Below are 17,371 nucleotides of genomic sequence, written 5' to 3'. Positions count from 1 at the left end.
AATGAGCATTCCTCAACTTTCTCAGTTTTTTTGCCACCTGTCCCAGCTTTTTTGGAACGTGTTGCAGCCAAATTGTAGGTTAATGATTATTTTCGAAAAACAATCAAGTTTATCAGTTTGTACATTAAATTAAATAAATAAACATGTTTAACACAATGTCTCAACTTCATTGGAATTGGGGTTGCATATATATGTATATATATGTATATATAGTAGCGTCCGACCGGTTAATCGGCTGGCTGATTTAATCGGCTGATATTAGCCTTTTTCAAATCGGCAAAAATCGGCCACTCTCAGTTTTAAGTTCAACAAAACAAAAGGACAAAATATTGTAAACCAGACAAATGTTCTGCATGTAAATTCATATATTTATTGTTGAAAGTTATGTGTTGAACAAAAATATACCGAAAAAGCAAAACACAGTTCACAGTTTTCTAGAGGCTCACTGAGCAATCCCACAAGATTTGCTGTCATCATGCTTGATGATGGTTCCATTTGGTAACTTGCCCAATGACTTTCAGTATGTATGTCAATAACATGCTACCAATGACAGAAAAGAGTATTGCATTGCTAACGGCCTCTATTTACTTCTCGTCTGACATCCAGGAACAAAAATAGGGGCTTCAGTGAGAAAGGGCCCTGCGAACACGCAAAGCACGCACACAATCTTGATTGACAAACATGTGTCACGTTGCAAATATTCCCGCATTGATAAGCCAGCTGTTGCAGCGGCGAAGGACATTTTTGTCATCCTGGAAGGTCACAGGCGAGCACAGCTCGTGTTTCCACAGACACAGTCATGCTCTCGTGTCGATCACATGCGCGTGTGTCACGATGCGTCCATTGTCTGTCGTCTCTGCAGCCTCCACTCATCCAGGCCATCTTCAGCGGAGATGCCGAGGAGATCCGAATGCTCATATACAAGTCTGAAGACATCAACGCTCTGGTGAGAACATTTTACGGTGCTACTAAGAAACTCTACAACTAACCATATGGGTAACCAGTAACCAGTATTGGGACTGTCCTTCCATCAATTAACTAATCAATCAAAGGTGCGACTAGACCACTTCATTTTGGACACTTGTGTGGTTCTAGCTTTGTGGTAACCAGTTGTGGGAAGCCTTTTTCTGTTTCCCAGTTTACAAAGCAATCAATCATGCATACAGTATTTTGGATGAGTTTGGTTTTGAAGAACAAGCCCATCAAACAACCTGTGGAATGAACTATAACGGAGCGTCCACCCACATCAGTGACCTCACAAATGGACAAAAATATAAAAATCTTCTGACGTTTTTCCACTTTGCTCTAATTTTTTCTACAAAAAATCTATTTGTCCTCAAAAGTGCAATACGTATTAGCGCAGAAAAATGCAGTGTTCGACCACAAAAAGTTGTTTTTGGCAAAAAGCAAAGAAATTAGGCAAATTTAATTTGAATCTTAAATTTGTACATCAACTTGTACTTGAGCGCTGTAAATAAGTTTTTCGGCGTGAAGAAAAATGGCTTGATTTATTTTTTCCTTTGTCTTCAGAGTCTTCCAGATTGCTTACTTCATGTTAAAATAAAACAAAAACATTCTCTGCGGGGGCTTGGGGGTTCCCCGAGACCCCCCCTAAAAATGTGTTGGTTTTCTTTTCACTTTTTTTGTGTGTCTTTTTCACTTTTTTTGTGTTTGCATGTCTGATAATTGCGATTTATATCAAACTGGTTGTATAATGGAATGGCTTTTTATTCATATAAAATAGAATTAACATTTAAATAGTATTATACTAATATCAGATCATAATTTATTATAACATACCATATTTACTGCATGTAACTTCATGTATGTAATGTAATATACAATAAGAATACGAATGAAAGAATGCCTTTTTATTGTCCCAATAATACACAACTACTATGAGATTGAGAGGAGATGCGACGTATAAATATATTTAATTGTTGTGCAATCAATACTATGGTGTTGATAACTCTGTGAACTTTTCTCTATTTTTTGTTTTTTTTTCATTTTCACAGTGTGATCATACATTGTTTTATCTGTATAATACTGTGTAACTTCTTATTATTACTATATAACTTACTGCACTTCTGGTTAGATGCAATCTGCATTTTGTTGGCTTCCACGTGTGATTGGTAAGGACAAAAAAAAAAAGTTTGATCCTTGCACCACATTTAAAAAAATATATATTTTGTATTGCCCTCAAATGACTAAAAACAGAAATCGCATGCTCTGGTTTAAATACATTTGGTTGAGAAGGTTCTGAATCCAATGTTATAAAATATTAATACAATAGTTCAAAAGTAAAAAAATGAGTTTTAAATTTAAATTCATTTTTGATTTTACTCAAATTTGATTAAATAACGTATTTGGGGGATTAAACTGAAATTAGAAGTAATTTTGTGTAATTAAAAAAGTAGAAGATACTGGCAGTGGGAGATGTTTTTTTTAAAGATTTGTTGGCTTCGTTACATTTGGATTTCATTTTCTTTTGAATGAAACACAGGACAAGGTTAGATGTATTTAAAAAAAAAAAATAAAGTTGAATAATTTATGGATTTTTTGATTTCGATTGATTTAGATTTTTTGAATATAGAAGAAGCTGGGGCAGATATTTAGGAGATTTGATGAATCATTTGAGGAATGAATTTCAGTGTTTTGTTTCGTATAATAACAATTGTTTGAGCATATTTTTTCATGTCACTGATGGTGTAGTGGTACACTCGCTTTGGTGTGGCGTGGCTTCAGTTCCCGCTCAGTGACGGTGTGAATGTGAGTGCGAATGGTTGTCCGTGTCTATATGTGCCCTGCGACTGACTGGCGACCAGTTCAGGTTGTAGAACGCCTTTTGCCCGAAGTCAGCTGGGATAGGCTCCAGTGCCCTGCGACCCTAACCTGGATAAGGTGGTGTTGAAACTGGATGGATGGATACTTTTTGATATTTTTAATATGGCCCGATGAGACCATATATCAACATTACTTTCCCCTGATAACCAAAGGTTTTCCTGAAGTCATATTCATGGACACTTAATTCTGAACTGTAATATAGTAGAACCATTATGTTTCATTATGTATTGATTAAACTGAGTGCCGTCTCTCCATGCCCCAGGATGCTGAGAAGCGCACTCCGCTCCATGCAGCGGCCTTTCTGCGCGATGCCGAAATCACCGAACTCCTCATCCTTTCCGGTAGGAAAGCATATTCCCTTAATACTTCGCCTCCATTGCAGTTTCACCACTCACCTTTATCCTCCCCCATGTGTGCAGGTTCTCGTGTCAACGCCAAGGACAACATGTGGCTCACCCCCCTCCATCGCGCCGTGGCGTCACGCAGTGAGGTAACCACTGCCACACTCAGTTTTGTACCTAAACGCGTTTAATAAACAAAAGCTCATGAACTAGTTCATCTTTTGGCCGAACGTGAACTGAACTTAGTTCATTTCTGCTTGATGAACGTAATTGAGAACATGCTCATTCAGGCATCAAAGAGAGCTGCCAGATTTTGTTAGGGACAAAACCTGTCTCAACACACTACATACGAGCCTTCATATGTTAGAGGATAAATGCTGTATTTGGCAACCGATTTACTGCAGCCATCATTCATGTTTCATGTGCAAAGTGCGTTCAGGGACACTCCAGAAATGGGATAAGATAAAATATTTTGTTCATATAGTTACCCAGAGCGGCAAGGGATCCAAAGTTATCAATACCCTTTCACCATTGTTCCTGTCATACTGTTGCATGTTTCTGTTTGCGCATTAAGGACAAAAGTCCAGTTTTTAAAAAAACATTTAAATCCCTCATTTAAAAAATACCATTCAAGCAACACGTTTTCCCTTATGTTTTTGAGATTGTAGGGTGAAACCTGCAGCTGGCTACTTGTGTGGACTGAATGGGTGGCACCAATGGGGAAATTAAATGCCAGTATTTTAAGGGGAATAGCTTACTAGCAACATATTGAGAGAAAAACAAAAAAAATATTTATGAGCCAGTTCCTTTTTGGAATGGTGAATTTAGTTCAAAATTATGAACTATGAACTGAACTAGTTCATTTTTGGAATGGTGAACTGAACCTCGAACTAGTTTGCGGAGAAAATGAACTTTCCAAACACTGGCCGCGGTACACCTGTTTAGCAAGGAACAAGTGGAACCAGTCGGTGCAGTGGAGGTGATGATGTAGCCCAGATGTGATGAGGGCATGAATCCAAACAGAAAGTCTGATTCGATGACAGTATATTGACAAAACTAATTACTGCGAGCATCAACTATATGAACTGTGATGTGCAGTATCAAATGATGTTTGGTGCGTAATGGCGTCGCCATTTCGCAAAGGATTTGAAGACCTTAAAGACAAAAATCTGCATCTCGTTCAGTGTGACACTTTTCTTCCCATCTTAACTCATGAGCTACATCAGAAATGGTGCTCAGTTTTGATTGACATTTAAGGCTCTATTTTCGTGAATGGAAAAATACGGCGCAGCGCATGGTTCAACCTTGTGTCGAGGCAGGTTACCCTGGCGTTGGTAATTTCGTAGACCAGGGCAACCCGGTGCATTTAAGAGAGTGAGCTCTGCGCTTCTGTTGGAGTGATCACAATCGACTTCGATCATATCCAATCAAAGCGGCTCCTCTCATTCCCTTTAAATGTGGCGCAGTGCACTGACAGTCTTTGACATAGCCAAGCGCAGACAACCACATTTTTCCAAGACAAAGTTGATTCGCTCTAGTCCGGGAGGTCAAAGGGCACAAAGTACGTTGATATGGAACTCCAAGCATACCTCCACAGGCTGATGATGTCCCCATAGGTGATCCTCATAGCTGGGGAATGATCCAAAAAAATATAATGATGATGATAACAATAATAATAAGAAGAATAATGCATTCAGTTAATTGATTTCTACAATAATTCATTGGTTTTGATGCCTGCTATTCACATATTTATAAATGAAATACGTCTGACATTCACCACACGTCTGCGGAGCTCAGAATCTCCAAGGACACACGCTAGTTGCGCCAGAACGCTCAGCTTGGTGCTAAATAGACTTTACGCCGATGTGATCGGCGTTATCGGTATCAGCCAATAATTAGCATTTTATGCTGATCGGCTGTCATGTCATAAAGTCGCCGATCCGATCAATTATATCATCGATCAGCTCCGCACAAGACATTTAGCTCTGCGTCTTCGTCGCATATGAATCCAAAAGCTAGTTTATTTTTAGCCTTGTTACATGTCTTGTTGCGCAGTACTGTAACTATCTGACGGCCAATCAATTTTTTTTCAAGCTTGTCGGTGAAAAAAGTGTCTCAAACAAACAACAACAATCTTGTGCACAACTAACATATGTCGTGGGGAACGTCATCTCAATGCTTCAACACAAATTTGATCGATCACCTGAAGAATGTACACGAGGAGCATGCCGCGTTCAAGCAACGCAGCGTGGGGGAATGGGGGGTGGTGGGGGAGAAAAGTGTCAAACGGACTCTGGACAACACCTGCCCATATAGCTGAGACAGTGAGAACGTGAGAGTAAGCATGTCATTAACAATATTTATTAAAGTAATTAAATTGCAATAAAGTAATTTAATTATAGTAAGGTAACACTCATTATTTCTGTCCGTTGGAATGTTGATTTGACCTAAACATATGTCAGTGGCTAATCCTTGAATGCCCCCTAGAGATCATTGATGTTTTAACCTTTTAAAGTTGGCAAACACGCACAACGAGCCTTGCTCTTGCACGAAAATCAAGATACGTCGACATTTGCGCCCTGCCGTAGATGCGCTGTCTGCGAAGCGCCTCAGTTTGTAATAGTGTCGCCAGTTCTTAATGCATTCTGAATTCCAACAAATACAAAAACATGCATCTAGTTCAGGACAAGTGTGCTATTATTCCTCGTAGCTCAAATATTAATTGTTTCGGACACACAGTGTCCCTCCGCTATATTATTACGGTTCATCGTTTGCGCCCCTGCTCTTTCGTGGAAGTTTTTGTGTGGAACGTAGAGTATCATAATCCCCACTATATTGCGTCACGCTGCAGTTTATAGTGAATGCCAGGAGAGCAGTAAAGCCAGAGAGGCCTCACTTGCATCATAAAGAGTAAAAAAAATAAACAAATAATGATTAGATAAGACTCTTTTCAATTTTATTTCGCTTTAGTGTGCCTAATATTCATGATCTTTTAAAATCGATTTCATCGTCAAAATTGCAGAATTTTCTTTCCTATTGAAATGCATGGGCAAGACGCGAAGTGCAATTTCCTCACGAGGCGAATCAAAGTAAATTTATTTATATAGCGCATTTCATACACAAGGTAACTCAATGTGCTTTACATGATTAAAAGCATTTAAAAACAAAGAAACCGTGCTGGCCACATTTAAAACAAAGAGAAAAGATTTAAGTACAATTAAAACAGCATACAGTGCAAGAAATATCATTTAAAAGTGGAAATGCTCTAAAAAGCATGAGAAAAAAAAAGAGTTTTTAACCTGGACTTAAAAACATTCACACTGACGTCACTTCTGTTGGCAACTTATTCCATTTGTGTGCAGCATAATAGCTAAATGCTGCTTCACCATGTTTGCATGCTTGCCACTATTTGAGCCTACTGAGCCCTACTAGGTTTATATTGCATGAGCATTTCTTTCACTTATTCAGGACCTAAACCATTTAGTGCTTTATAGACCAGTAGCAGAACTTTAAAATCTAATCTAAAGCTGACTGGGAGCCAATGTAAAGACTTAAGAATTGGATTAATATGCTCTGACCTCTTTGTTCTGGTCAGAACCCGAGCTGCAGCATTCTGAATGAGCTTCAGCTATTTCATGCTCTTTTTGGGGAGTCCAGTCAGAAGACCATTACAATAGTCAAGTCAACTTGAGATAAAAGTATGGATGAGCTTCTCCTGGTCTGCTTGGCACATACAAGCCTTCACTCTGGATATGTTCTTCAGATGGTTTAAGGCAGCTTTAGTAATTGATTTGATATGACTGTTGAAAGTAAGGTCGGAATCTATCAGCACACCAAGGTTTCGGACTTGCTCTTTGGTTTTTAAAGAGAGTGACTCCAGGTATTTACTAACAGCAATCCTCTTTTCTTTATTGCCAAAAACAGTTATCTCAGTTTTGTTGTGGTTTAATTGAAGATAATTTTAGCTCATCCAGTTATGTATCTGTTTTAGACAGTGACAGAACACCTCAATTGAACTGTAGTCATCTGGACACACTGCTAGATATAACTGTGTGTCATCTGCATAGCTATGATAGTCAAAATTCAAGTTCTGAAGAATTATATCCAAGGGTAGCATATTCAAGATGAACAGGAAGGGTCCAAGAACTGACCCTTGAGGGACCCCATCGGTCATTGATTAAAAATAACTTTCTCAACAATCTTGGCTATGAAAGGGAGATTTGAGATGAATCTATAACTTCCTAACATGGGGGCGTCCAGTGTTCTAATTTTTTTTTTAGAAGAGGCTTAATGGAAGCTACTTTAAGAGCTTTAGGAAACTCGCCTGACTAAAGTGAGCAATTGATTATTTGCTGCAAATCAGCTAGCACAGACTATTTATGTTTAACACAACACTTCATTGGAATTGGGGTTGTATCTCACTCAACAACACTATTTTGTATATATTTTATGCTTGCATTTTTCACTTGTTTAAATACGTTAGCAATGTGTTAAACAAGTGTGATTTAATTAGTTCAAATGTGTTTAAAGTGTGTGGGAGGGGTAAAACTAAGAGGAAAAAAAAAGTTCTGTCTTTATCGCAGATTGGGAGATGCGTCTGGAAACGTATCCCCCACGTTGAATGAGCTTGCACATGAGATAAAAGGTGGAAATACAGCATTGTTTTTCCGGCTTTACCAAAACATCTTGCAATAAAAGTGAAGAACCAAAATATTAGAAACAGCTTTCAGTGTGATGCAGTGAATAGAAACGATTAACTCCTTATACTTGATGGGATCCGAGTTTAAATTTCAACCACAAAATGTGTCCCCTAGTGATCATGATCAAATCTGCAGGTTTCCAAGTCTCCATCTTTGTTCAAATGTGTGAGACTAGGGAGCAGGGTAGAACGCAACAAATATGTAGTCATAGGCCAAACCCACTTTTGTGTAAGCGGCAGAATGCAGCAACCTTCGTTGAAGTGACACTGCACCAAGCATGCAATGATCTTTAAAAAAATTTTTTTTAGCATTCTTTCGTTACGTTATCTGATGTGGCTGTCATGTTTATCTGCGACAGTGAGGTTTAATGTGGCTCCAACTTGACCTTAAACATAACTGTTTTATTTGGGAACGATTGGATTAGATCCAGACCAAACTTCTGTTCCACATTAGAGTACCGCATTCAGCACTGCTTATGAAATGCCTCTTAAATTAGACAAAGCAATTTACATTTTCAAATATCGTTTTTAAAGATTTAAAACATTTTGAAAAATTCTAGGCGACACAGTGAACGACTGGTTAGCATGTATGGCTCACAGTTCTAAGGACCCGAGTTCAAATCTGGCTTCGCTTGTGTGGAGTTTGCATGTTCTCCCCGTGCCTGCGTGGGTTTTCTCCGGATACTCTGGTTTCCTCCCACATCCCCAAAACATGCATGGTAGGTTAATTGAAGACTCTAAATTGCCCGAAGGTGGAAATGTGAGTGCGAATGGTTGTTTGTCTATATGTGCTCTGCGATTGGCTGGTGACCAGTTCAGGGTGTACCCCGCCTCTCGCCCAGAGATAGGGATAGGCTCCAGCACGCTCACGACCTTAGTGAGGATAAGCAGTATGGAAAATGGATGAATGAAAAATGTTAATGAATTGTGAATTTCATATTTTATTGGTATATACAATAAGCCAGATTTGATTAAAAGTAGTTTTTTGATATTATTTTGGAGAAACATTAAAAACAAATGTTTTCATGAAGTTTAAAAAAAAAAATATTTTCAATCATATTTGATTTGAGAAAGTTTTAATTTCCCTTTTTTTTAAATAAGTATGAATACATATTAATATTTTTATGTATTTAAATCTGCCTTCTGATATGGAGTTTGAGTATTCTCCAGCTTTCGCCCACGTTCCAAAAATATGTATGTTTGATTCATTGAAGATGCATATGTTTAATAGGTTGTAAACTGTTGTAATCATTTTATAATAATGTTTCAATAGTTGTACAAATGTAATACTTTTAAATATTTCTGTAATAATTAATAATAGTAATGATATAATAATAATAAATAATTAGTAATAATAATAATTGTTGTTATTATTATTATTATTAATAACACCAACGGCCCTCATGTCTTCCCTCACGACATCCATCAACCTTCTCTTTGGTCTTCCTCTAACTCTCTTGCCTGGCAGCTCCATCCTCATCATCCTTCTACCAATATACTCACTATTTCTCCTCAGGACGTGTCCAAACCATTGAAAGTCTGCTCTCGCTAACTTTGTCTCCAAAACATCGAACCTTGGCTGCCCCTCTGATGAGCTCATTTCTAATTTTATCCAACCTGTTCACTCCGAGAGTGAACCTCAACATCTTCATTTCCGCCACCTCCAGCTCTGCTTCCTGTTGTCTCTTCAGTGCCACTGTCTGTAATCCGTACATCATGGCTGGCCTCACCACTGTTTTATAAACTTTGCCCTTCATCCGAGCAGAGACTCTTCTGTCACATAACACACCTGACACCTTCCTCCACCCGTTCCAACCTGCTTGGACCTGTTTCTTCACTTCCTGACCACACTCACCATTGCTCAGGACTGTTGACCCCAAGTATTTGAAGTCCTCCACCCTCGCTATCTCTTCTCCCTGTAGCCTCACTCTTCCCCCACCACCCCTCTCATTCATGCACATATATTCTGTTATACTTCGGCTAATCTTCATTCCTCTTCTTTCCAGTGCATGCCTCCGCCTTTCTAACGGTTCCTCCACCTGCTCCCTGCTTTCACTGCAATTCACAATGTCATCTGCAAAAATCATGGTCCACGGGGATTTCAGTCAAAGCTCATCTGTCAGCCTATCCATCACCACTGCAAACAGGAAGGGGCTCAGGGCTGATCCCTGATGCAGTCCCACCTCCACCTTAAATTTGTCTGTCACCTACAGCACACCTCACCACTGTTCTGCTGCCCTTGTACATGTCCTGTATTATTGTAACATACTTCTCTGCCACTCCAGACTTCCGGATGCAGTACCACAGTTCCTCTCTGGGTACCTGTCATAGGCTTTCTCTAGATCTACAAAGACACAATGTAGCTCCTTCGACCTTCTCTGTACTTTTCCATCAACATCCTCAAGGCAAATAATGCATCTGTGGTACACTTTCTAGGCATGAAACCATACTCTTGGTCGCACATACTCCTGTCCTGAGTCTAGCCTCTACTGCTCTTTCCCATAACTTCCTTGTGTGGCTCATCAACTTTAGTCCTCTATAGTTCCCACCGCTCTGCACATCACCCTTGTTCTTAAAAAGGGGCACCAGCACACCTTTCCTCCATTCCTCAGGCATCTTCTCACCTGCTAGAATTCTATTGAACAAGCTGGTCAAAAACTCCACAGCCACCTCTCCTCGATCCTTCCATACCTCCACTGGAATGTCATCAGGACCAACTGCCTTTCCATTTTTCATCCTCTTTAATGCCTTTCTAACTTCCCCCATACTAATCATTGCCACTTCCTGGTCCACCACACTTGCCTCTTCTACTCTTTCTTCTCTCTCATTTTCCTCATTCAGCTACTCCTCAAAGTATTCTTTTCATCTGGCACCAGTCAACATATTTCCATCTCTATCCTTAATCACCCTAACCTGCTGCACATCCTTCCCATCTCTATCCCTCTGTCTGGCCAACTTGTATAGATCATTTTCTCCTTCTAGGTGTTCAACCTGGCATATATGTCATTATTTGCCTCTTGTTTGGCCTTTGCCCACCTCTACCTTTGGCCTACGTCGCATCTCAATCTATTCCTTTCGCCTCTCCTCGGTCCTCTCAGTGTCCCACTTCTTCTTAGCTAACCTCTTTCCTTGTGTGAGTTCCTGTACTGTGAAGGTTCCACCATCAAGTCTCATTCTCTTCTTTATTGCCAGAAGATACACAAAGTGCTCTCCTGCCTGTCTCTCTGATCACCTTGGCTGTAGTGGTCCAGTCTTCTGGAAGCTCCTCCTGTCCACCGAGAGCCTGTCTCACCTCTTCCCAAATAGCCGCACAACACTCTTCCCTTCTCAGCTTCCACCACATGGTTCTCTGCTCTGCCTTTGTCTTCTTCCCACCACCATAGTCATCTTACACACCAGCATCCTATGCTGTCTAGCCACACTCTCCCCTAATTTAATCCACCTGCGTGCTTCTACCTCCGCTCTTTTAGGTCACCCTATGTTCCTGCCTCATCTGGAAAAGTCTTCACTACAGCCATTTCCATCCTTTTTGCAAAGTCTACCACCATCTGTCCCTCCAAGTTCCTTTCCTGGATGCCGAACTTACCCATCACTTCTTCATCACCCCTATTTCCTTCAGCACCAATCACGACTCTCTATGTCTGGGATGCTCAGACTTACTTCATCTCGCTCCTTCCAGAATTTCTCTTTCACCTCTTGGTCACATTTGTTTGGCAAAGTTTTAAGCCGGATGCCCTTCCTTCCAACCCTCTGAATTTATCTAGGCATGGGACCGGCCTACAGTTTGCACTGGCTTGTGCCCCCCATAGGGCTGCTGAGTAGAAAAGCAACCAATTTTGAAAATCCTGATTGATATATCCCAGGGTCATTCCAACAAACAACAAAAATAGCATGCCAGCGTTTTCCCTGCAGGAGGCAGTGCGAGTGTTGATCCGTCACTCGGCCGATGTCAACGCCCGAGACAAGAACTGGCAGACGCCGCTCCATGTGGCGGCGGCTAATAACGCGCTGCGCTGCGCCGAGATCATCATCCCGCTGTTGAGCAGCGTGAACGTGTCGGACCGCGGCGGGCGCACCGCATTGCACCACGCTGCCCTCAATGGCCACACAGAGGTACTACATGCACCTGAGCTATCTTTGTTCTTTTGCCATTCATTTGCACCACTCCTGTTGATGTCGTGCTCGTCAATAGAGTTGATTAGCATCGCCACTGTAATGCTAACATCCTTTGTATTGCTGTGAAAAAGCAAGCAGGTGTGCTCCCAAATGCTTTGATAGAATCGTGCGTGTGTGTGTTTGTGTTAGATGGTGAACCTCCTCCTTGCCAAAGGAGCCAACATCAACGCTTTTGACAAGAAGGATGGACGAGCTCTACACTGGGCCGCCTTCATGGGTAAGACATCACACTGGTCAAAACATTTTCTAAATCAATGATACATGTTTAAAGATAATTGCTGAAAACGTGCAAAGACTGAGAATTATGTAGTACTAGATCGTGTAGATAGAGCATTAAAATATTTTTCACCATTTCAATTTTAATGATTTTATTTTGGGCATGGCTGAAACAGGGCCCAAGTGCGTCCCCTCCCCACTATGCAAGAACATGAGTGCCCTCGTTCGCATCAGCAGTTATCTGGCACAATTGTGACGTGACGTTAGCTGGCCAGCTATGCCGACACCCCCAAAATTCAGCTTCCATTCAGACAGTACTCCAGCGTGGCCACTTTAGAGCGCCTCTTTGTCAGCTGTGAGTGCGCGCACCTTACAGAGAGGAAGGCAGAAATGTTTGTATTAGGGCTGCAACTACTGATTATTTTAATAAATGATGAATCTGTCGATTATTTTTTTCAATTAATCAATAAATCTAATTGAAAAAAACATCCATCCTTTTATGTGAAAATTATTTCAAATTGACAGTGCAGAAAATGCACAGACTTAAATTGATGATTTCAATTCAGTTAGGGGTTTGGTCTGTCACATGTCAGAAAATAGGCAAAAATGTAGATCATTCTTTTAAAAGCAATTTGCAAATTTGATTAAACACAAAGATAAGAATCAGAGATATATTCTCTGATTTCTGTAGTCCAGTTGTACTGTTGAGATCTGATATTCCAAGGATTTGGAGAATTGTAAGTCAAATTATTTCTCTAAACGATTAATCAATTATCAAAATACAACCCCAATTCCAATGAAGTTGGGACATTGTATTAAACATAAATGAAAACAGAATACAATGATTTGCAAATCATGTTCCACCTATATTTAATTGCATACACTACAAAGACAAGATATTTAATGTTCAAACTGATTAACTTTTATGATTATTGTTTTTAGCAAATAATCATTAACTGAGAATTTTATGGCTGCAACACGTTCCAAAAAAGCTGGGACAGGGTCATGTTTCCCACTGTGGTACATCACCTTTTCTTTTAACAACATTCAATAAACGTTTGGGAACTGAGGACACCTAATTGTTGAAGCTTTGTAGGAGGAATTCTTTCCCATTCTTGCTTGATGTATAGCTTCAGCTGTTCAACAGTCCGGGGTCTCCGTTGTCGTATTTTACGCTTCATAATGCGCCACACATTTTCAATGGGAGACAGGTCTGGACTGCAGGCAGGCCAGTCTAGTACCCGCACTCTTTTATTACGAAGCCACGCTGTTATAACACGTGCAGAATGTGGTTTGGCATTGTTTTGCTGAAATAAGCAGGGGCGTCCATGAAAAAGACGTTGCTTGGATGGCAGCATATGTTTCTCCAAAACCTCTATGTACCGTTCAGCATTAATGATGCCTTCTGGTTCGTTTCCTCTTTGGCCCGGAGGACACAACGTCCACAATTTCCAAAAACAATTAGAAATGTGGACTCTCCTTTTCCACTTTTCATCAGTCCATCTTAGATGAGCTCGGGCCCAGAGAAGCCGTCGGCATTTCTGGGTGTTGTTGATAAATGGCTTTTGCTTTGCATTGTAGAGTTTTGAGTTGCACTGACGGATGAAGCACCAAACTGTATTTACTGACATTGGTTTTCTGAAGTGTTCCTGAGCCCACGTGGTGATATCCTTTACGCATTGATGTCGGTTTTTGATACAGCCTGAGGGATCGAAGGTCACGGCCATTTAATGTTGGTTTTTGGCCTTGCCGCTTACATGCAGTGATTTCTCCAGATTCCCTGAACCTTTTGATTATATTATGGACCGTAGATGATGAAATCCCTAAATTCCTTGCAATTGTACGTTGAGGAACGTTGTCCTTAAACTGTTTGACTACTTTCTCATACACTTGTTCACAAAGAGGTGAACCTCGCCCCATCTTTGCTTGTGAACAACTGAGCAATTCAGGGAAGCTCCTTTTATACCCGATCATGGCACCCACCTGTTCCCAATTAGCCTGTTCACCTGTGGGATGTTCCAAACAGGTGTTTGATGAGCATTCCTCAACTTTCTTAGTCTTTTTTGCCACCTGTCCCAGCTTTTTTGGAACGTGTTGCAGCCATAAAATTCGAAGTTAATTAATTAATTTGCTAAAAACAATGTTGATCAGTTTGAACATTAAATATGTTGTCTTTGTAGTGTATTCAATTAAATATAGGTCAAACATGATTTGCAAATCACTGTATTCTGTTTTTATGTTTAACACAACGTCCCAACTTCATTGGAATTGGGGTTGTATCATAATTCATTTATATTTCTATTGTGGAACATAGGGTGTTGGGGGTTGACGTGCACACTTGAAAAAATACTAATGCAAATGCATAACGATATATATATATGCTATTGGTAATACTAAAAAAATAAATAAATACAACAACAAAAGAAACTATAATAGGTTAGGTTAGAATATAATAATAATAATTTGTCCCGGGTGTCTCCATAGGCTAGCACCCACTCCCGAAAAATAAAAATAAAAATCAAAGAAATATATGAATACTGATAAACTTGATTGTTTTTCACAAATAATCATGAACTTTGAATTTTATGGCTGCAACACGTTGCAATAAAGCTGGGACAGGTGCCAAAAAGACTGAGAAAGTTGATGAATGCTCATCAAACACCTGTTTGGAACACCCCACAGGTGAATTGGGAACAGGTGGGTGCCATGATTACGTATAAAAGGAGCTTCCCTGAATTGCTCAGTCTTTCACAAGCAAAGATGGGGCAAGGTTCACCTCTTTGTGAACAAGTGCGTGAGAAAATAGTCGAACAGTTTAAGGACAATGTTCCTCAACATACAATTGCAAGGAATGCAATTGTATGTATGTGTCATCAAAAGGTTCAGAGAATCTGGAGAAATCACTGCATGTAAGCGGCAAGGCCGAAAACCAACATTTAAATGGCCGTGACCTTCGATCCCTCATGCGGCACTGCATCAAAAACCGACATCAGTGTGCAAAGGATACCACCACATGGGCTCAGGAACACTTCAGAAAACCAATGTCAGTTAATACAGTTCGGCGCTAGATCTGTACGTGCAACTTGAAGCTCTACTATGCAAAGCAAAAGCCATTTATCAACAAAACCGAGAAACACCGCCGGCTTCTCTGGGCCCGAGCTCATCTAAGATGAACTGACGCAAAGTTAACAAGTGTTCTGTGGTCCGACGAGTCCACATCTCATTTTGTTTTTGGAAAGAGTGGACGTCATGTCCTACGGGCCAAAGAGGAAAAGAACCATCCGGACTGTTATGGATGCAAAGTTCAAAATCCAGCATCTGTGATGGTATGGGGTTGTGTTAGTGCCAATGGTATGGGTAACTTACACATCTGTGAAGGCACCATTAATGCTGAAAGGTACATACAGCTATTGGAGAAACATATGCTGCCATCCAAGCAACGTCTTTTTCATGGACGCCCCTGCTTATTTCAGCAAGACAATGCCAAACCACATTCTGCACTTGTTACAACAGCGTGGGTTCGTAGTAAACGAGTGCGGGTACTAGACTGGCGTGCCTGCAGTCCAGACCTGTCTCCCATTGAAAATGTGTGGCGCATTATGAAGTGTAAAATACGACAACGGAGATCCCGGACTGTTGAACAGCTGAAGGTGTACATATAGCAAGAATGGGAAATAATTCCACCTACAAAGCTTCAACAATTAGTGTCCTCAGTTCCCAAGCGTTTATTGAATGTTGTTAAAAGAAAAGGTGATGTAACACAGTAGTAAACATGACCCTGTCCCAGCTTTTTTGGAACGAGTTGCAGCCATAAAATTCTAAGTCAAGGATTATTTGCTAAAAACAATAAAGTTAATCAGTTTGAACATTAAATATCTTGTATTCAATTAAATATTGGTTGAACATGATTTGCAAATCATTGTATTCTATTTTTCCAGCCATCCATTTTCTGAGCTGCTTCTCCTCAGTAGGGTCGCGGGTGTACTGGAGCCTATCCCAGCTATCATCGGGCAGTAGGCGGGGTACACCCTGAACTGGTTGCCAGCCAATTGCAGGGCACATACAAACAAAGAACCATTCGCACTCACATTCACACCTACGGGCAATTTAGAGTTGTCAATTAACCTACCATGCATGTTTTTGGGATGTGGGAGTAAATCCCACTTGACTACTCCCACATCCCATGCATGGTAGGTCCGGAGTGCCCGGAGAAAACCCATGCAGGCACGGGGAGAACATGCAAACTCCACACAGGCGGGGCTGGGGATTGAACCCCGGTCCTCAGAACTGTAAGGCAGATGCTCTACTGTGCCTGTGTATTCTATTTTTATTTATGTTTAACACAACGTCCGAACTTCATTGGAATTGGGGTTGTAGTTATCGATTAATTTGATAATTGATTAGTTCTCAATTATTGTTGCATGCCTAGTTTTTATTTATTTAGGTGCTGTTGTAGGCTACAGCGAAAAAGCATGAGAAAAAGAAGAAGCCTGACATACACCTCGAAGTGGTCTCCAAGTAGCGGTAGCTCACGGACGAGCCTGAACTCTCTGAGACCCTGCCCTGCCATTATAATCGGATGAAACCATTCCCTCTTTCGTGTTGACGCTTGTCGTGGTCACCTCCTCCTCCTCAGTAAAAGTAAAGCCAGAGCTTTTCGTAAAGGTGACAAATCCATATTACCGAGCTGCAGCCTAGGGGGAAATGGGCCACTTCCTGTTCTGCTGCTTAGCAACCAGTATAGTCGAAGTTACATCAGCCAGCACTACTGATTCTGAAGAGAACACTGACTTAGCGGCACATCAAAGCTGAAATCTGACAAAATTATATTAGAATTTAGGTTTTAAATGCAGCTCAGTGCTTTTAATGGTGTTTAGGCCAGCAGAGACAGCCACAATATTTTTTTTTAAAATATTGTTTTGGTTCTGTTTTGTGCTCACCTGCAGGTCATTTGGATGTGGTGTGTCTGCTGGTGAGTCAGGGGGCGGAGCTCTGCTGTAAGGACAAGCGAGGGTACACACCGCTGCATACGGCGTCATCTAGTGGACAGATGGCAGTGGTGAAGCATCTGCTCAACCTGGCCGTGGAGGTGGTG

At 40.7% G+C, this 17,371-nt stretch overlaps 1 protein-coding gene across 7 annotated transcripts in view; it reads left to right on the top strand.

Annotated features, from left to right (window-relative positions):
* The window catches only part of ankrd44 (ankyrin repeat domain 44), a 49,139-nt gene that overhangs the window by 7,976 nt on the left and 23,792 nt on the right, over positions 1–17,371 (top strand). For all 7 annotated transcript variants that reach the window (XM_061691196.1, XM_061691197.1, XM_061691198.1 and 4 more), the window contains exons 2-7: positions 863–946; positions 3,107–3,185; positions 3,264–3,334; positions 11,797–11,997; positions 12,190–12,277; positions 17,223–17,365. In XM_061691196.1, coding sequence (XP_061547180.1) covers positions 863–946; positions 3,107–3,185; positions 3,264–3,334; positions 11,797–11,997; positions 12,190–12,277; positions 17,223–17,365 — 666 coding nt within the window. The remainder of the gene's footprint in view (positions 1–862; positions 947–3,106; positions 3,186–3,263; positions 3,335–11,796; positions 11,998–12,189; positions 12,278–17,222; positions 17,366–17,371) is intronic.

This window comes from Phycodurus eques, chromosome 12 (genome assembly GCF_024500275.1).
Source record: "Phycodurus eques isolate BA_2022a chromosome 12, UOR_Pequ_1.1, whole genome shotgun sequence".
NCBI classification, from domain to species: Eukaryota; Metazoa; Chordata; class Actinopteri; order Syngnathiformes; family Syngnathidae; genus Phycodurus; species Phycodurus eques.
The sequence above is the reverse complement of the archived record's forward strand: the minus strand, read 5'-3'. Positions and strand labels throughout refer to the sequence as shown.